Source organism: Capricornis sumatraensis, chromosome 9, assembly GCF_032405125.1.
Source record: "Capricornis sumatraensis isolate serow.1 chromosome 9, serow.2, whole genome shotgun sequence".
NCBI lineage: Eukaryota > Metazoa > Chordata > Mammalia > Artiodactyla > Bovidae > Capricornis > Capricornis sumatraensis.
Window position 1 is genome coordinate 53,754,308 of NC_091077.1, and position 20,739 is coordinate 53,775,046.

Genomic DNA, 20,739 nt, shown 5'->3' on the forward strand with positions numbered 1-20,739 from the left:
TCTTTCAGGATTTGAAACAGCTCAACTGGAATTCCATCACCTCCACTATCTTTGTTCGTAGTGATGCTTTCTAAGGCCCACTTGACTTTGCATTCCAGGATGTCTGGCTCTAGGTGAGTGATCACACCATCATGATTATCTTGGTCATGAAGATCTTTTTTTGTACAGTTCTTCTGTGTATTCTTGCCACCTCTTCTTAATATCTTCTGCTTCTGTTAGGTCCATAGCATTCCTGTCCTTTTTCAAGCCTGTTTTTACCTGAAATGTTCCCTTGGTATCTCTGAAAGCACTAGACCATTCAGATATGACCTAAATCAAATCTCTTATGATTATGCAGTGGAAGTGAGAAATAGATTTAAGGGACTAGATCTGATAGATACAGTGCTTGATGAACTATGGACAGAGGTTCGTGACATTGTACAGGTGACAGGGATCAAGACCATCCCCGTGGAAAAGAAATGCAAAAAAGCAAAATGGCTGTCTGGGGAGGCCTTACAAATAGCTGTGAAAAGAAGAGAAGTGAAAAGCAAAGGAGAAAAGGAAAGATATAAGCATCTGAATGCAGAGTTCCAAAGAATAGCAAGAAGAGATAAGAAAGCCTTCATCAGCAATCAATGCAAAGAAATAGAGGCAAACAACAGAATGGGAAAGACTAGGGATCTCTTCAAGAAAATTAGAGATACCAAGGGAACATTTCATGCAAAGATGGGCTCGATAAAGGACAGAAATAGGGTTAATAGGACCTAACTCAAAGGAAAGTGATAGGGATTCAACAGACTTATGCCATTAAGCAGCTAGCACAGGACGTGGCAAGGGTGATCGACTGAAAGGTACTGCTATTATCATTAGTTACTGTTTAATCACACGCAGGAACCAAGGAGGATAAAAACGTGACCTTGCCTATAAGGAGCTCAGGATTGAGTAATGGAAGTAGACAGGTGAATAGGTGACAGTAAGTCGGCAGATGGCTGCTCTCACAGAGCAGTGTGTCTTTGGGGAGGCAGGAGAATGCTGTGGTTGACAGTGACCATAGGCACAGCAGCCTGGGTGAGAGCCTGCTTGATGCTCCCTGGCTGTGCCACGTGGGCCTGCTCTCTGCTACTGCAGGGTCTCAGGCTCCTCTTCTGCAAGACAGGGATAATGGTCTTCTACCTCACAGGTTTGTGGTGAGGATTAAAGCACTTCAGATGGTGCTCCGTAAATGCTACGGGTGTGAAAGTGCTATGATTATTATATAATTATTATATATTTTTATTTAATATATTAATATGTAGTCTGTATTCGTTTTATATATTTATACAAATATGATATGTCTGTTATGTATTATGTGATAATAACAATATTATCTATGAGTTACAGTAAAATCACAAATCAGAGAAAATGATCCTCTTGGCTTTGAGGAGGGAAGACATTCCATATCCTGATTGGCATCTTTCTCTTTGTTACAGAAAATGCTTTCTATCCCTTTGTCTTCCAGAAGTAACGGCCTTCCTCTCATTATTCCTGAGAAGAAATCTTCCCCACCTTGGAGGATCACAGCTTTTAAAGAGATTGCTGTATCCCATAATGTGGCCACACCTTGGTGCATCCACTTGGGTTGTTTCAGATACCTTGCTTTTATGAATAAAGCCACTATATCATCCTTGTAGCTGAATCTGTTCATATTCATGATTATTTCCTTAAGATAAATTCCTGGAAGAATCCCTGGGTCAGCAGATAGGCGCAGTTTCAGGGCTTTGACCCCGTACTGCAGTTGGCTTCCCTTCAAACAGTAACCTGTGTTTCCCTTAAGTATCTGGCTAGGGTCGTTCTCACTGTGGTCTGTACCAGAGAATACTTGGAACAGGCCTGGCCTCACCCTCATCTGCCACGAACACAGCATCTGGCTGTGGAGTGAGAACCTTCTCATGTTTCCAGGACAGCCACGGTCACCTAAGGTTTTGTGCTAAGCAGTGTACATTTGCGGCTCAGGACAGATCAGATGATATTAGTAAATTCCTCTAAGCTTGAAAAAGTGCCAAGTTGATGCTTAGATGGAAACAGAGGCAGCTATGGATCAGGTCTTAAAGCATATTCTAAGAGCCTGTAAGAAAGAAGGCGGCGATTAGGAGAAAATCAATTAGATCTCTTCTCAAGATTAATTCTGTCACACGAGGCAGCGAGTGAAAGCTAAGGATGTGTGAAGGCAGACGTGCCTAAGCTGCAGATCAAGCTGTCCCTGTCTGAACACGGTGGACAGGAGGATGCGAGACGGGGAGACAGTGAAGCAGTGGGTCTACCCTGGGAGCAGCAGGAAGCCCTCCCTGGAAACAGGGCTGACTGCTCATGTGTGAGGATACTTGCGGGATGCTCAGCTTTCCTCCTTGCCTTGGGAGAAACATTGTTGTTGAAAAGTATATAGCAGTGTATGTATAATATACTTTTTAGAGTTTGTTTTGGAACCCCCAGCTCCCCGGGAAATTAGAACAATACTCAGGCTGGCCTGGAAAGCACCGTAGAAGTGGGTGAGGAAGACTGGCCAGGAGGTGTAAGGTTCTGCCAGCACTCACTCCTCCTAGGTTGCAGTGCAGCTGCTCACCACTGTTACATGAGCAGGTAACAGGGTACTATTGCCACACACCAAACCCTCCTCTATGTCTGATCTGTGGACAAAGATGGAAGACTTTATCAAAGCACATCACTGGGTTTACTCTTTGGGATCAAAGTACTGGTGAAGACTCTGCAGGTAATCTGTGAAAAAAAATCTTATATTTCCATACAGTGATGTTTTTCAGTTTAAGGCCTTTATCCATGCCTAGCTTAGTACTTCCCAAACTTGCATCATTTACATAAGCCTTCATCTAGTCTTTGGGCCACAACCATATAACTTTTCCACAGTTGTTTGTTTGATACATTTCTTTAAATCAGTTTTTAAGAACCTCACTTCTTTACATTGCCTCATCCTATTCAATAAAATTTCTAAAATATCAGTTTTGTTATCTTACCATACTACTCTCTAATATACATGAAAACATTCAGTTCAGTTCAGTTGCTCAGTCGTGTCCAACTCTTTGTGACCCCATGGACTGCAGCATGCCAGGCCTCCCTGTCCATCACCAACTCCTGGAGTTTACTCAAAACTCATGTCCATTGAGTCGGTGATGCCATCCAACCATCTCATCCTCTGTCGTCCCCTTCTCCTCCCACCTTCAATCTTTCCCAGCATCAGGGTCTTTTCCAGTGAGTCAGTTCTTCACAACAGGTGGGCAAAGTATTAGAGTTTCAGCTTCAGCATCAATCCTGCTAATGAATACTCAGGACTGATTTCCTTTAGGATGGACTGGTTGGATCTCCTTGCTGTCCCAGGGATTCTCAAGAGTCTTCTCCAACACCACAATTCAAAAGCATCCATTCTTCATTGCTCAGCTTTCTCTATGGTCCAGCTCTCACATCCATACATGACTACTGGAAAAACCATAGCTTTGACTAGATGGACCTTTGTTGGCAAAGTAATGTCTCTGCTTTTTAATATGCTGTCTAGGTTGGTCATAACTTTTCTTCCAAGGAGCAAGCATCAAGTCTGTCACTGTTTCCATTGTTTTTCCATCTATTTGCCATGAAGTAATGGGACTGGATGCCTTGATCTTAGTTTTCTGAATGTTGAGTTTTAAGGCACCTTTTTCACTTTCTTCTTTCACTTTCATCAAGAGGCGCTTTAGTTCTTCTCTTTTTGCCATAAAGGTGGTGTCATCGGCATATCTGAGGTATTGATAATTTCCACAATCTTGATTCCAGCTTGTGCTTCATCCAGCACAGCATTTCTCATGATGTATTCTGCAAATAAGTTAAATAAGCAGGTTGACAATATACAGCCTTGGTGTACTCCTTTCCCTATTTGGAACCAGTCTGTTAATTACATGTATTTTTAAATATTAAAACATAAGTAACTGTTAAACTAAAGAATGTTCATCCACATCAAACCTTAGAATTGTCATATGTCCAAACTGTGGAACATGTACCACAGTCTGGAGTCCACAGGTCTTGCTCTAAATTTTTGACTGAGATCCTTCCTCTTAACGTACACAAACTCAAGATTCTTCTGTCCAGTTGACTGGAATCAGGTTCAGATGTTGCCTGTTGGTTTTTATATCATTGTGGACCCTCACCAATCATCTGTCAGTTTCATGTTGAAAACTTTGGGTGCATTGTGACACCTCTCCAGGTTTGACGTGACCTTTCCTTTCTTCAGATTCTTGTTACAGGGATGACGTCTGTGAGGACACACAAACATACCCCACATGGTACCTCCATGTGCCTCCCTTGTGCCTTCCAACTTCATATGATATTGCCAGAGCTTCATTTCTCTTATGTCTGTGTGCCTGCTCTTGTTTGAGTTATATTTTTTCTCAGTCTCATTGGCACACTTGCAGTTTAATATTTCCTGTGGTTGTGGGTCAGCCTTCTCTTCAGCCCCCAGTTGACATGCTTGATGAGCCCCAAATTCACAGAGTAGGTGCATTCCATTGGCACGTGTTTTCCCCTCACCTCACTGCAGTGTCCCCAGCCTGTGCAGAAGTTGGAGCCTGTTTTTTCCTCTTAGATGTGAATCTGTGCCAACACTCTGGCCTCAGATTGTCATGAAAGTATCTCACCTGTTGATGTTCACAGATGCGTGTCTTATTTTCCAGAAGGAGTTTTTCCTTCCAGGAGGGTAGACCGGTTGTATGTCTGGGCACCTCTGTAAGACTCCTCTGCTTTAATCTGAGAGTAGTTACTGGAGTCTTCTCCAGGTGGCTTTTTCCTTTTCCCAGTGTTACTTCATCTCATCTTTATAATTGCTCATCACCCCATGAGGTAGGTTCTCATCATCCACATTTTACAAACAAGTAAACTGAAGCTCTAGGGCATCAGCAGAAGAGGAATCTGGACCCAGGCCACATCCCTTCCTCATACCATGTTGTCTCCAGAAGGGTACCTTTGTCACTTCTCGAGCCACAAAAGTGAAAACCTTTCTAGACCGAGTTAGAGAAGCAAGAAAAACTATCTGTCTGGTGCCCAGCATTGCCACGGAGGCAGCTGGACCATTTTGAATGGGTTCCTCACTACGCGCAGTGGCAGGCAGCAGCCACACCACGGCCACTCCCCTCCCCCACCCCCCTCTCACGGCAGCTCTGCAGTGAGCTGTGTGCATTCAGCAGTCGCTTAATATGCTGGGCTGAGGCAATCACTTTGTTTGTGATCACCTCAGAGGAGATGAAAGGAGGTTTTTCATCTGTGCTGCCAGATGAATGGTAGCAAAAGAGATTACTGTTTAATCTCCAAGTTTCCATGCAGATACATCATACAGCAGAGACTAGACTGGTGTGTCTAGGTGAAAGGTACTGACACACAAGCTGTACTTTTTTCACACGACTGTAGAAGGTAGAGCCAGAGGATTAGAGGGAACCAAGCACACAGGTCTCATACTTTTTAAGATTTCTTCCAAGAGGTTGCAAGGTAACATTTATCATTTTGTCCTAGCTTTTTATTACCTACAAAGACATGCCTCTTTTTATTGCACTTCACTTTACTGTGCTTCAAAGATACTGCATTTCCACAGATTAAAGTTTTGTGGGAACCCCGTGGTGTCAGATAATGATTAGCATTTTTTAGCAATAAAGTTTTTTTTTTAATTGAGGTATGTACATTGTTGTTTAAGGCATAGTGTTCTTATATACTTAATAGACAACGGTGTAGTATGAACACAACTTTTATATGCACTGGGAAACCAAAATATTCATGTGACTTGCTTTGTTGCGATATTGGCTTTATTGCAGTGGTCTGGAACCACAGCCACAGTATCTCCAAAGTATAGCTGTCCCAGGTCCTCAAATATGTTTCTTGGAAGTGTGGTTCTTCAACTTGAGTATACACTAAGATCATGGGAGGAGCTTATTGGAAATACAGATGCCTGGTCTCCTCCCCAGTACATTTTGAATCAGGTAATGGCTGGAGCTCAGGCCTCTCTCATTTCAAAAGTGCCCTGGTGATGCTAAAGCCAGCAAGGATTAGAGAAGCACTGGCTCGAGGAAGGGAGGGATGGTCAAGATTGCCTGTCTTCTGTCATTAGCAGAGTGTCTCTTAGATTTTCTTTCAGGGTTTGGGGCAGCCTGGTGGTGGTTAAAAGCAGGGGCTCTGCAGTTGCCACACTTTTCTTCAATGCCATCTCTACCTGCTACCAGCTCTGCAACCTGGAGCTCATTACTTTTCATTTATGAACCTCCATTTGCTCATCTGTAAAATCGATCACTAATAATAACTTCCTTGGAGGGAAATTGCCATGATTAAGTGAGCCAGCGCATACAACATACTTGACAGCAAGCCTAGTACATAGTAAGCACCTAATAAATGTTAGCTCCGATTATGATGATTACCGTCAGGAGTCCTACTTTATGTTTGACTAAGAAAGTATCCCCTCTCTGGAGCCTGCAGATTCCGAAGGAGAGGCCCATACATGAGAGTAATGCAGAGTCGCCCTGGCCCAGAGAGAGCCCGTTGAATGCTAGAGTGCCAGTGCATCAGCAGCCAGCGGTGGGCTGTGCAGCCTTGCTTGGTCTGGGAATGGATTCTTGGGCTTTGTTTTACATGGATCTTATTAAATAGCTGCTGAGATTATAGCTTTGATTAATTCTCTTAGTTGTTAATTCATCCTGGACCCTCTCCCAGACAGGCCCAGGGAGAGGTTGAGAATCCAGCTCATGTACTTCGGACGTGTGTCTCCCTTGCTGAAAAATAACTGGGACTCTGTACCATTCTGAGGTTTACGTAATGCCTCTCTCGGAGCTGTCGAACCTGCGGCATGTGTCTTTTCTCAGGTGGTCTCTGCAGATCCTGGGACCTCTGGACATACCTGTTTGTTTTGGCAGACAGCATGTTTATCCACAGGAATTCCTATTTTCACGCAGACTGTAAAGTGTAATGTGGCTCTTGTCTTAATTGTGTGTGGTTACCATGTGTGACTGAGACCTGCATAGTTGATGTGGCCCTTAGAAAGTGATGCCGTGGAAAGCTAATGGCAGGAAAAAAATTAAAAAGAACATATTCCAGGCTGCCATCTCTGGTGTTATCACTATAAGCAAAAAAGGTATGGCATTAGGCATTATGTTATCCTACTTTGTTAAAAGAAAAAAAAAATTATATAAGTACCTATTTCTGTGTATAGAAAAACAACTGGACTTTTATGCACCAGAATATATCTGGAGTATTTGTATGCCATTCTGTACTTTTAAACTAAAGAGAAATGCATATTTATTATGTATTAACTAATTTTTAAGTTGTTAAAAACACTCTAATCATACATTTCATTTTACTCTCTCAGCCCATTTTGCAATGAGTTATAGTATAAAAATAAGTAACTGTATTGTCAGCAATACATCAGCAGTCTGTGTGGGCTTTCTCAGTTATCGAGGAACCAAAGATTAGAGGGAGTGTCCCTCCTCAAAAGTAAGTTCTCAGGGAGGAAAGAAGGCTATGTTGTGAGTAGCAAAGTGTCTCTTTAACTCTGAACATTCAAGTCCCTGTTCAGCCATTAATTAGAGGCGCATTCCTAACATGGGGTTTTTGAAATGTTGTTTCAGGAGCAGGCTTCCCTGTTGTACCACGGCATCTCAGTCCTGTGAATCTCTTCAATCTGGGACCAGCCACAGTGACTTCCCCATTCTCTCATGAAACCCATTTTCACTGGCATTCTTTCCCTTTGCAAAGCAGAGGGTTGTTATGGCACCATGGGGAGAGTATGTCAGCCAGTCTATAGGGAACCAAGATCGGTGGTGCTTTTGCTGAAGACAACTTGTCAGAAGTTATGATCACATGTCCTGTGTCTGTGGTCCAAGCAACATTGACATGTTTCACTTGTCACCTCCCTGTTTAATACAACATTGCCCAAACTATGTTTTACGATTATTTTTTCAAACATTGTCCAAATTGTTTTCATGTGCTTAAACATGTTGCCCAAACTGTTTCCTAAGATTATTTTTATCATAGGGACTGAGACTGGGTTAGCAAACTTGTAATCAAACCAGCTCAGATTTTAGTGGGGCTTGGCATGCCACCCTTATCAGGAGCAAAAGCTACAGGGGAGAAAAATTGCTTCAGAAAGTCTTGATTCCAAGCTTTCTGTGTATTTGGGTGTTTCTCGGAGATGGCAAACTCCAAAATTGCTGTGCACTCATCATTTTTTATTGCAAAATTCATTAAGCTGCCTTGCTATTATCATCCTATCTTGTCAAGATGATACATTACAGGCTTCATTGCAAAACTTTAACAAGTGGGAGAAAGTACACCTCTCGCTCCAGCACAGCCCAGGAAAGCCTCTGGGCGTTTGCTTCTGCCTTAGTATTTTTGGTGTAACGCCCTGGGTCTTTGCAGAGCCTCCCTCTGGTGACTCCCTTTTCTGCCTGTTTGATCATGTGCAGAGACAGTTCCCTCCTTTGGGCTCTGCGAGGCGGCGTGAGCTGCTGTTACAGATCAGTCGTCTTAGCTCTTCTTTTTGACAGCTAGTCCAGGACCTCGTGGAAAGCTAAAATACCAGCCTGTATGATGACATACTGTTGTGCATGGTGGGAAAGCTCCCTTAAAGTGTTATCAGAGGTCTGTGTTTCCTGTTTACCCTTCAGCTCTGAGTATTCAGTGGGCCAGACATGTTCAGGCCTGCCAAGCCAGGCGAATTTGGCTGGGCTCTGCATGTGCGTTCCTTGTCTCACCTCTGGGTTCTGTGATCAGCAGAGACCCTGCCTCTTGTATGTGGTGCGGTTGTCATCAGAGCAAGCGGGAGTCACTTGATAAATATGGAAAGTGAAGGAGCTTAGCTCCAAAATTTCCATGGCAACCCCCAAAAGAAGTACAATATCACCAAAATTATTCTGTGGCTTGCTTTTTTTAGTTGCAGTGATTTGGTTGCATACTCATGTTTTTCCACTCCTGATTTGTACAGAAAACAGAGACTCTGCCCACTGTAACCAGTACTTTGGTTTCAAGGACATTAGTGGTCCCTGCCTGAAGCACCTGAAAAATGAAGTCACACACAACTGCCTCCTTGTGTGCCAGCAGAACGCGTCCTGGTAGTTAGGGTTGCCTTATTTATGTTTATCATTTATGTCATGACCGTTGTAGAGCCTTAGTCTCTACTGTGCCTGGCCTGGGCACCAGGAATGTATGAACTAACCTTGACCTCACTGGCCATTGTCACGGCTGCTTGATGTAGTCTTTGTGGACAGACATGGCCCTGCCCTTGAGTAGCGTGCATTTTTAAGGCACAGATCCACATCCAGTTTGTCACTTCCTAGGGAGCACGTGTTAATGAAAGCATCCAACACATGACCTGTGCGCATTTGCAACTGTTTGAGCTTTTATTTTACCATTTCTTTGTCTCTGGGCTCTTCTTTCCTGTGAGTAATAAGAAAAGAGATTCTTGTTGACAAATAAGCAAGTGTTCTCACTGCCTTCAACCAGGTCAGGAAAATTCCTGCGTTGTGGGGATTCTTTCTGTTTTGGTCATTTGATCTTGTTGATTTGACTCATAACTGGTTGCTGTTTTCCTTTTTTGAGCCCACTAGCCTGTAATTTTTTTTTTCCAGCAATATAATTGCCATCAGTCCTTCTTATACCTTCTGATGTAGATGCCAGAGCTCGTTTGACTCATAAGTGACTCAAAGAAGTCCAGCTCTGGTATTTGAATGATTTCGTTAATTTTTTTATTTTTAATCTTTTAGGCTGCTTGTTCTCATGTTTTTCTGTCAGAGGCAAGTGTCCATTTGCTGACTTGACAGAAGTCCTCCTGTTTTGAGGGACATTACTGAATCATTTGCTCTTTTTCTTCTTAATTCATTGAAGCTGCAAATTAGAATTTGTTGTGTATAGTTTTCCTTAACCGCTAAACATTTGATTTGCTGTTGAGTTTACTCCCCACTCAGTCTCTGCAATAATCACCTTCCTACTCATCCTCAGAAACGATTGTCAGCATTTCAGCTTAGACGTCTGTCCTCTTAGAAGCTCTCAGTCTTATTATGTGAGGTCTCCTGTCAAAGAAAATTGTAGTGTTCCTGTAGTCAGAGAGTGCCAGGTTTTCCAGGTCCCCATATCTTGTGACCCATGGGGGATGTCAGTAAAGAGTCTGCCTCTTGGGATGCATATTTGTCTATCTTGGCTGCAAACCTGTGAAATATTATGCTTAAGTTTTTGGCATTTTCTTCTTGGACAAAGAATCCCTTTCCCTGATTTTTTGCTTTTGTTGTTGTTTTATTATAAGTCCACCACATGTGACAGGTCCTAGGTACCTAAATATAAGTCAAAATATAATCTCAAAAAGAATTTATTTTTTTAAGAAAGAATGTATGTCCTCCAGTAAATGAATCCCTCCTCAAGCTCAGTTAGGGTAGAGCCACCTGTTTTATTCTATTAACTGCTAGTCCGAGGAAGGTTGAGTCCTCGTTATCTATCCATACCCTCGCTCTCTTATGGGTTTATGGGAGTTTGGGATTAACACACAGTACTATACATAAAATAGATCAACAAAGACCTACTGTATAGTACAGGGAACTCTACTCAGTACTCTGTAATAACCTATATGGGAAAAGAATCTGAAAAAAAGAATAGCTGTATGTATAACTGAATCACTTTGTCATACACCTGAAACTAACAATGTTGTAAATCAGCTATACCCCAAAATAAAATTTTTAAAAAATAAAAAAATTTTCAAAACCCCAAATCATCATTGTTCCACATGCTGCAGTCTTCCTCGTTAGCTCATGGGAAAGACCCAGTCTATAATACTGTAGTGGGAGCTAGGTTCTTAAAACTTTTACCTAAATCCATTTTTTAGAAACAAAGCTTTTTTATGAGCATTAGGATTCTGGTAAAATACTTTATAAAGCAAAGCATCTTTCTGTGACTTTTTTCAGTTGTGATTTCAAAATGTTGTCTGTCCCGAGCCCAATCTTAGGTTGTTTGTAGTCTACTGAGAAAGGTAGACATATGAATCAGTCAGTACTCTAATATTCATCTGATTAAACTACCAATGAATTAGTGTCAGAGTCTGCTGTCTGGGGGCTAGGTTCGGTACTCAGGAGGAGCTCAATAAATATTTATTGAATAAGTGAAAATTAAAAATGTTTCATTTCAGGTACTCTGTTTTCTGATGAATAGCAAATGTCCTCATAATATTTTAGAAAAGCTAATATTCTTTTAGCAAGGCATTATTTTAGTTCATAGAATTATACCCCTCTCATGGACAAGTCGGAGAAGGCAATGGCACCCCACTCCAGTACTCTTGCCTGGAAAATCCCACGGGCGGAGGAGCCTGGTAGGCTGTAGTCCATGGGTTTGCGAAGAGTCGGACATGACTGAGCGACTTCACTTTCACTTCTCACATTCATGCATTGGAGAAGGAAATGGTAACTCACTCCAGTGTTCTTGCCTGGAGAATCCCAGGGATGGGGGAGCCTAGTGGGCTGCCGTCTGTGGGGTTGCACAGAGTCGGACGTGACTGAAGCGACTTAGCAGCAGCAGCAGCATGGACAAGTAAATATAATCACAAAGAAATATGAGCTATAGTTATTCTCTTCTATTTCCTATGAATTCAGATAATTATATCCTACATACTTAGCCTCAAACCAGAGTTAATGAAACTCTTCATCTCTCCTCTCATGAAGCAGAACATACATCCTTTGAGCCCCAGTGAAGTGTCATCCTTACTCTCTGTGGAGTGGAGGTAGTCTTGGGCTCCTCGTACTGTTTCAGGAGTCTTGATGCGAGGATTTTGTGCAAAGGAAAATTTTACTTACTTATGAACTGATTCATACTGATAAATGGCATATCCATTCTCTCAGTGATCCCCTAATTATGTAATTTTGGAGTTGTTTTTCTTCCTGGTAGCAAACTCCCATTTGCAGGCCCTATTAGTCCTCCCACATCTTGGCTCAATGTAACTGTTGATTTCTCTTTCTTTGTTGTTTCTCTTTGGAACTCAAACTTTTGAAATATGACTTGTTCTAAACCTCAGGAATCAACTTAATAATCTATTTTTTTTTTTCAAAATTTAATTAGAGTTCAAGGATACCCCATAAGCTTCATGGGTTTTTTTGATTCAGAATTCTGAGGCTTCAACATGGCCTTGAGAATTTGCCAAGATGCTAGGTATTATTGGTGTGTATGTGTGTGTTTGTATGTTTATGTATTTGTGTAACTGATGTGAATATTACTCTAACATCATTTCATAAGCTTATTTTTATATACATGAATAGTGCAAAGGAAGAGCATTTTTTATCATAACACCCCACCCCCCATTTTGCCTAAAGAGACCTGAGTTCAAATGTTGACCTCTAAACTACCATGTAAGTGAGCCTAGTCTTTCTTCTTAGGGATATGGTATACCTCTGGCTCATTTCAGAAAGATCCAGTGAGGATTAACCCAGATATGATATTTCTTGATACATGAATTGATTGCCCAAAACATCAGTTGATTCCAACATGGTGTATCTGTAAGGAATGTGGAACAAGAAAGACAGTCCATGTCTCTGATGTTTTGCTTCTGCAGTAGTGCCCATGCCATTTGTCTAAATCATCCAAAGTGTTTTCTTCAGCACATGGTTCCAAGTTTTTAAAGATGGGAAGAAACAGAAAGTTCATTTCTTTGAGCAATGTTCTGAAGTTTACAAAACACATTCTTGCATATGATCCCACTTGATCCTCATGACAGCTCCCCAAGCTGTGCAAGGCATTTTTCATGCTCCCCATTGTATAGCTGCATTGACCGAGAAACAGAGAGCCAAATATTGCCTGACTCTACATACCCAGTCAGGAGTGTGGTCTTGAAGGGAACTCAAGGTTTCTCCCCTCTGACTTGGTAATATTCTCCAAGCACGAATGTGACTGCTTGGAACATAGACTCAGATTTGTATATGTAGACTACTCTGTAGTCCTTACAGATCTATTAGTCAAAAAACTAACTGGAAGCTCAGCATCAAATAGTTGGAGCTAGAGGCAAACCAGAAAGATCTGGCTGGGGAGTGATCAGGGGGTTAGATTGCAGAGCCATAAGGAAGTGGATGGCTAAAGAGTAGATATTTTATAGTGTGGTACCATAGGGTCAGAGGTAGGACATGGCTTAGGCAAGTAAGGCAGTGTTAGGGGCAGGAGTTTTAGAATAAAGGGTGAATGTCACAGAAGCCAAAAGGATATGATTGACTGCAAGGGGGCTTTGAAGGTTCTCTCTGTTCTGACCATCTGCCAGTCCAAGGAGGATACAACTTGTGTGGTGGTTGAGCCACTCTTAGGAAAAGGTTTGTCATGTGAAAGAGAAGATATGTCCTGTCAAGCGGAGGAATGAGTTTTGCTCTAAAGTTTCACATCACCTGTTACTCTCAGGTTCTTCCTTTCCCACTGGTAATTAGTATTTTTTAAATTTATTTGTTTATTTATTTTTGGCCGTGCTGGGTCTTTGTTGCTGTTTGTGGCCTTTCTCTAGTCGCCGCGATCCAGGGCTGCTCTCTAGTTGTGTTGTGCAGGCTTCTCATCGTGGTGGCTTCTCTTGTTGCAGAACATGGGCTCTAGACACACTGGCTTCAGTGGTTGCAGCGTGTGGGCTCAGTAGTTGCAGTACACAGGCTTTAGAGCACAGGCCCAGCTGCCCCTCGGCATGTAGACTTGTCCTAGTCTAGGGACCAAACCCACGTCCCCTACATTGGCAGGCAGTTTCCCAACCACAGGATCCATGGGGAAGTCCTCCCACTTGTGATTCTTATTTGTCCTGTAATTCTTCCCTATGTCCTTTTCCTAGTTTCATTAGCACCAGAGAGCTCCATGTAACCTCATTATTTATAAACTTTTGGATAGGTAGGAACAGACTATCCCAATGGAATCAAATGGAATAACATTAATATGGGGTTTGTGGGTTTCTGTTCCCCACAGAGGAACAAAGAAACAGCCTCATCAACTCCAGTTTGGAATCTGTCGTCTCTTCAAATGCGAACAGCATCCTCAATTCCAGCAGCAGCTTACAGCCCAACATAAACTCCAGTGACCCAGACCTGGATGTGCTCAAACCCACCCGGCCCAACTCACTGTAAGTATGACGTCCAGCTGCTGGCCACAGGGGGCCCTTGTCAGCCATTCTACCCGGAATGTGCTCTCTGGCCCCTCCTGACTTTGAGTATTGTCCCATGAACCTAACGTAAACCTTCTCCCTCAACTTGGAAGCTTGGCTAAGTTTATTTCACATGTTTTAAGCACCATCATCTCAAAGGGGAATCACGATTCTTAACATACTGCTTCTTGGCCTTGGTGATGTTTGATCTACCATCCTGCTGAGATGGCTTTGGTGATGGCTCCTTGCCTGTGCTGGCTGCTGGGGCATGAAAAACTACTTCTTTAAGTTTTACAAACATCCGGGCACTGTAGTAGCTCAGTAGATCAGCAGCTACATTTGTTTCACTCATTTGTGTTGTCACAGTTTCCCTTCTCCCCAACTTTTGTTGAGTATGTTCAGTGCTATCTGTCTCTACTGCCAGAGAGAATAGCTCCAGGAGCCCTTTGAGCCTTTAGCTCCTCAAAGCTCAGCATGACCATGATCACAGAGCAGATACTCTAAAAGAGAAGAACCTCTGTTGCTTCAATTATTTGGTGTTGAGCACCCATAGCTGAGACTGTTTTGAGGCTGGTTGTCCAATCCTCCACGGAAACTAGCTCTATTCTGCTTGGGCCAGAAAGTTCTCTTTTGTGGTTACATCCCACATTACTTAGCTTGCTTCTTCAGACCACCGCATAAATCTTGTCCACTAGAGCCTTTGCAGAAAGAATGTGAGGCCATGACCAGACCAGCTGGACCCTCTGGCCACAGTTGTGTGAAACTCAGGAAGAGCAGAGTTGACTTTGCCTTTCTCTGATGAAAATAGTTCGAGGTTCAGCCACAAATTGCCTTCAGGGCAGTCGTTTCTCTTGGTGAGACACCAGCATGTCAGAACCATTTCCTACCCTTCTCCTCGCTGTGGTTGCATGATTGCACCCCGCCATTCTATCTCGCTAACATATTTACAGACCTGCAAAATGGGTCTAACATTTTTTTTTTTCCTTAGAAGAGACTAAGGGATACTAAGGGTTGAAATGAAAAATGACTCTAAAATGGGTAAGAGGCGCTTAGAAAATGCAGCCACAATGTAAGATGAAACTGTACATTGAGAAAATCAGGTCTCTTTTTAATTGTTGACAGCTTTAAATACTACCTTGATATTCAAGAAGTTTAATTACTTACCTATTATGATGTAGATGATGTGTTTTATACCAGGAAGTATCCTCAAATGTTCAAATAATGTAACTTGTTCAGCTTGTGGACAGCGAGTCCCTTCTGGTTCTCCATGGCCAGTGGAGCCTCCGTCCCGTGATGGATGGCTCCCTCAGGGACTCCTAATGCTGCTTTCCTAGGCTTTAAGGAGATTCTGGTTCCTTTTCTTCCATTCTGTTTAAGCCTCTGTACCTTGCAGTTGCTGAGGTTATTTGTTGCTCAGCATGAGCATGGTTTCATGTGGCCATGAAATTAAAAGACGCTTACTCCTTGGAAGAAAAGTTATGACCAACCTAGATAGCATATTGAAAAGCAGAGACATTACTTTGCCAACAAAGGTCCTTCTAATCAAGGCTATGGTTTTTCCTGTGGTCATGTATGGATATGAGAGTTGAACTGTGAAGAAAGCTGAGCACCGAAGAATTGATGCTTTTGAAGTGTGGTGTTGGAGAAGACTCTTGAGAGTCCCTTGGACTGCAAGGAGATCCAACCAGTCCATTCTGAAGGAGATCTGCCCTGGGATTTCTTTGGAAGGAAGGATGCTAAAGCTGAAACTGCAAAGAGTTGACTCATTGGAAAAGACTCTGATGCTGGGAGGGATTGGGGGCAGGAGGAGAAGGGGACGACCGAGGATGAGATGGCTGGATGGCATCACGGACTCGATGGACGTGAGTCTGAGTGAACTCTGGGAGTTGGTGATGGACAGAGAGGCCTGGCGTGCTGCGATTCATGGAGTCACAAAGAGTCGGACACGATTGAGCAACTGAACTGAACTGATGAGCATGGTTGCTCAACACTCTGTGATTTTCACCAGCAGCACCCCTTGTGGTCTTTAAGCTCTGTTTTCAGCAGCTGGTGTCTGGGAGCCCCTAAGGCTTTGTTGAGTATAGTGTGTCCAAAGAGGCTGCTTCAGCAGTTACATGGAAATGGGGGGTTATGTCTTTTAAACAAGTCATGGATGAGGGGGCTTGTGATTTTTTATTTTTTGATGTCTAGATGTGATTTTTTTTTGAGAACCCAATTATTCATCATATGCTATGAAATGTACAAAAGTCATACTTTAAATAAGCTAGATTTTTTTAATGTAAAACACTGGCTATCACCTTACCTGCTTCATGCCATCCGTGGGACACATGCCTTCCTGCTATAGGTTTGGGGGCTTTCCCAGGGAAGGGAGTATGAGGCCTGGAACAGTCTCCTTGCTTGGTGGAGGATGGGAGGCTGGAATGTGGGTATGTTTCTTGCTGGGCTGTTGTCTTCCATTCGAGGGAATAGCGAAGTGATCCATGGGAGTCCTGAGCGCTGAGAAAGCTGCTCTTGAGGTAGAAGCAGTGCTGAACCGGAGTTCGCCTCAGCCCTGATGAGGGCCGTGTCAGCGGCTCCACGCTGCAGCTGGTTCACCACCCATTTCTAAACCCACGGCTGGGAGAGCTTGTCACCCAGTTTGTGCCTGCCTGTTTTTTTCTGCCTGGGATTGGCCTGGATGGACCACCCTGGCAAATGCAAGCCGCAGCATTTCCCTGAGGCTCTGAATTCTGAGAGGTCTGAAGCCCCTGCCGCTGTGGTGCTTGGGCTCTGTCACAACCAGTCCAGACCTCTTGGGTCTCAGCGCTGGACCCTTTCATTCTTTCCATCTTTGCTCACTTTGAGATGCGCCAAACCCCTTGAATGGGAAACACTTAATGATGCAGATGAGGACACAAGACCAAATCAAGGGGTGGGGGATTACCACTGTGTTGAGTATAAATTAGGCATGAGTTGGGGAATCAGTCACCAGAAAACTGTCTTTTTTTTATTTCATTCATTTTTCATTGTTTTCATAATGACTGGGATGATCCTTCTGACCACATAACAATCATAATGAAAGAAACACATTTGTGACTTGGCATCTTTGGTGCTTCAGAGGCCATATTTTGCTGTCTCATTGTTAAATCTTTCCTAATTCTCCAAGGGGATGAGTGCCCTCTTGTTTGTGTGGACATAATGCTAAAGCTGGCATCAGAATCAGAGATGCTACCATTTCAGCCTTGCTGGGCAAGACTTCGGGGATCCTGTCTTTGGGAGGTCCTCAGCCATCTCTCCTAAAGATCAAAGAGCACTTTAGATTGTCTAAAATGGTTGGTGGAGATCACTGACCAAATTTGTGCTCAAACCTCTGCTGAGCTTCCTGTGGTAAAGAAGAAGGAGAGAATTCCTGGGCCTCCCCAGAAGTTTATACTCTGGTCAAGGCGGAAAGACAGTGGTAAACGACAGTGCTAAATGGAACTTAGAGCTCAGAAGTGTATATAGAGTTCAACAACTCTTAACTGGGTATTTTTTAGGTACACAAGCCAGTCTAGTGTTGGGAAAGGTGGAGCAGATGAAATGTGAGGTGGACACTAGGAAAGATGATACAAATGGATGGAAGAGCATTTCAGATAAGGGGATGAGGGAGACAGAGGTGATCCAGGGTAGAGAAAAACATTCTACAGAAATGTGTATTGGAGGAAGGGGAACTTAGTTGTCATCTCAGCATGACCACCAAAAAAAAAATTGAACCAACCTTTTAAGATCAGGTCACTTCACAACAAAATCCAGATTTCATGCTGGCTGGAACCACTAGACATACACACACACATAAATGAATTTAGACATAGACCTTACAACTTTCATAAAAATTAACTCAAAATGGATCATAGACCTAAGTGTAAAATGCAAAACTATAAAATTCTAGAACACAACAAAGGAGAAAAACTAGGTGTCTTTGGGTTTGGCAGTGACTGTTTAAATATTGCACCAAAAACATAATGCATGAAAGAAAAACTTGGTAGGTTGGACTTCATTTAGGCTAAAAGCTTCTGCTCTGCAAAAGACATTATTAAGAAAATGAAAAGCCAAGCTACAGACTAGGAGAAAACATTTGCAAAATGCATATCTGATAAAGGACCAGTATGGTCAATATTAAAGCAAGGGTGTATCATTCCACACCTATTAGAACGGCTAGCCTCCAAATCACTGACATCAAATGCTGATGAGGATAAGGAGCAACAGAAGTCTCTTGCATTGCCGGTGGGAATGCAAACTGAGAAAGCCACTTTAAAAGGCAAGCTGATTGCTTCTTATAAAACTAAACGTAGACTTATCACACAACACAATCAAGCGACCACACTCCTCGGTGTTTACTCAAATAAGTTGAAAACTTACATTCACAACAAAATCCTGCCCACAAATATAAATAGCAGCTTTATTCATAATTGCCAAGTTGGAAGCAACCAAGTCATTCTTCAGCGGGTAAATGGATAACCAAACTATGATACATCCAAACAATGGAATATTATTTGACGTTGAGAAGAAATGAGCTATCAAGTCATGAAAAGACATGGATTAAACCATACATGTGTAAAGCCACTCTGAAAAGACTATAGTATGGTATGATACCAACTACGTGACATTTTGGAAAACAGAAAACTACAAAATCAGTAAAAAGATTAGAGGGCAGGAAGGACACAGGGTTTTTTAGGACAGTAGTAGACATAAGACATGATGCCTTTTCAGAACTCATAAAACTCATAGAACAGAAAGAGTGGATCCTAATGTGAACTGTGGACTTTAGTTGATAGTTAATAACAATGGTAATAATAATGTATCAAAATTGGTTCATCAGTAGCTATAAATATACCACCGTAATGAGAGGTGTTAATAATAGAGGAAACTTAGGGAGAGGGGAGAGTTATATAAAAATTCTAAGTTATTTTGAGCAGTTTTTTATAAGCTTAAAACTGCTCTAAAAAACTGGCTATTAATAGATTTTTTAAAATCTAGATTCCCAGCTTCTTTGGAAAAGTTAAAAGATTTGGCCACTTTAAATCCATATGTTTTCTGGTAACAGATGAAATTCTTTAGTCCCTAGCTTCTTATGGTCCCAGTTCATTCCCTTCTGTCTCGGAGGCCTATGATAAATATGGCCCAAGAGTCTTTGCAGCTCCTCCCCTTAAGAGGTGGAGCTGTTGAACTTAGGCTGGCCTTTACCCTCTGACTTGATTTGACCATCATATGACTTCCACGCCAGGCCACAAGGCCCTGCAGCTTCCTGTCTCATCCTCTTGGATCCCAGTCACCATGTAAAAAAGCCCAGTCCAACCTCCTTGAAGATGAAGCACTATTGGAAAGATAAGGCCTACTCTCACCAGCTAAGCCCAGAGCCCAGAGTCAGCCAGTGCAGGCACAAGAGTGAGTCCAGGAAAGAGCAACAGAAATGCTGCCCAATTAACTCACAGATGCATGAGGAGTAATACCTTGTGGTTGTTTTAAGCTACTGAATTTGGGCTAGTTTTTTCAGCAAAGGTTAACTGACAGAAGTCAGAGTCATGAGCAATGGCCTTGGGATGGAGCTGGGCTGCCTAGGTCAGTAGGAGGGGATGGAAGGTTCTCACCCTGCCACAGTGGCATATGAAGATGAGCTTCCCATTTCCAGGATCTTATTTGAAAGAAAATAACTCATAAATGAGATTCTAAGAAGTTAAGAAACAAAACCAAACCCATATCTGATGGCAGAGGCAAAAAGAAAGATAGTTCTATTACTGATATGGAAAGCAGGAAGACCTAGGTTTTAATCCTGGCACCAACATCAACTGGCCAATGCCTGTCCTTGGCCCCGAATGTGTCCCTGAATGCACCCATCCCCCTTCTCCCAATGGTGGACATAGTGGGGTGAACTGTCCTAAGAATAGAGGTCATTCGCTGGGTGCTTACAAAGGACAGCAGAAATTCATCTCTTTCCTTCCTAGTGACCAACAGAACTGGCCTCATGCCTCCGCTTTTTTGGAGGATAGTGATTTTTAAGGAGGAAGTAAACAAATGCTAAGAAAGAAGTCAGGGGACATCCCACTAGGGACTGAAGATACTGCAGTAATTCCCCCCAATTAAAACTGACCAAGGAAATGCTTTTTTTCAGACCACTGGGGTAGGGATAGAGAGAAGGACAGGGGATGATTCCAGTAATGGAATAACCTAACCTGAGAGTTCTCCCTGCCTAAGTGGTCCCCACCCATAGAAACTAACTCGCTGCCCAGTAGCCCCATAAATAAAACTGATTTTTCTTGTCCTTTCCGCTTAACACACACACACATGCATGTCCAAGTTATTTCTGGTGACCTAAAAGATGTGTGCATGCCAAATGCCTTCAATTTCTGCCAGAGTCAACCTCTCCAGTTTTAGTGGCCAGTGAGAGGCAGGAGAACAGTGCCTGGAATTCAGAGGATAAACACGGCCTGCTTCCAGGCCGAGTTGTTTCTCTGAAGCACTGTTGGCTCCTATTGAATTTGCTTCAGCTGCCCTCACATGAAACCTGGGAAAAGCTCACCAAGAGAGATATCTCTAAAAGTTTACTTCTGTTTTACTTATTCAGTCAACATTCACTCAATAAATATTGTTTGAACACTGACTGTGGGCCAGGTGTTGTTCTGAAT

General features: G+C 42.7%; 1 protein-coding gene across 2 annotated transcripts in view; it reads left to right on the top strand.

Moving 5' to 3' along the window:
• The window catches only part of ARHGAP26 (Rho GTPase activating protein 26), a 474,825-nt gene that overhangs the window by 386,633 nt on the left and 67,453 nt on the right, over positions 1–20,739 (top strand). For both annotated transcript variants that reach the window (XM_068979311.1, XM_068979312.1), the window contains exon 20: positions 13,924–14,077. In XM_068979311.1, the coding sequence (XP_068835412.1) occupies positions 13,924–14,077 (154 nt within the window). The remainder of the gene's footprint in view (positions 1–13,923; positions 14,078–20,739) is intronic.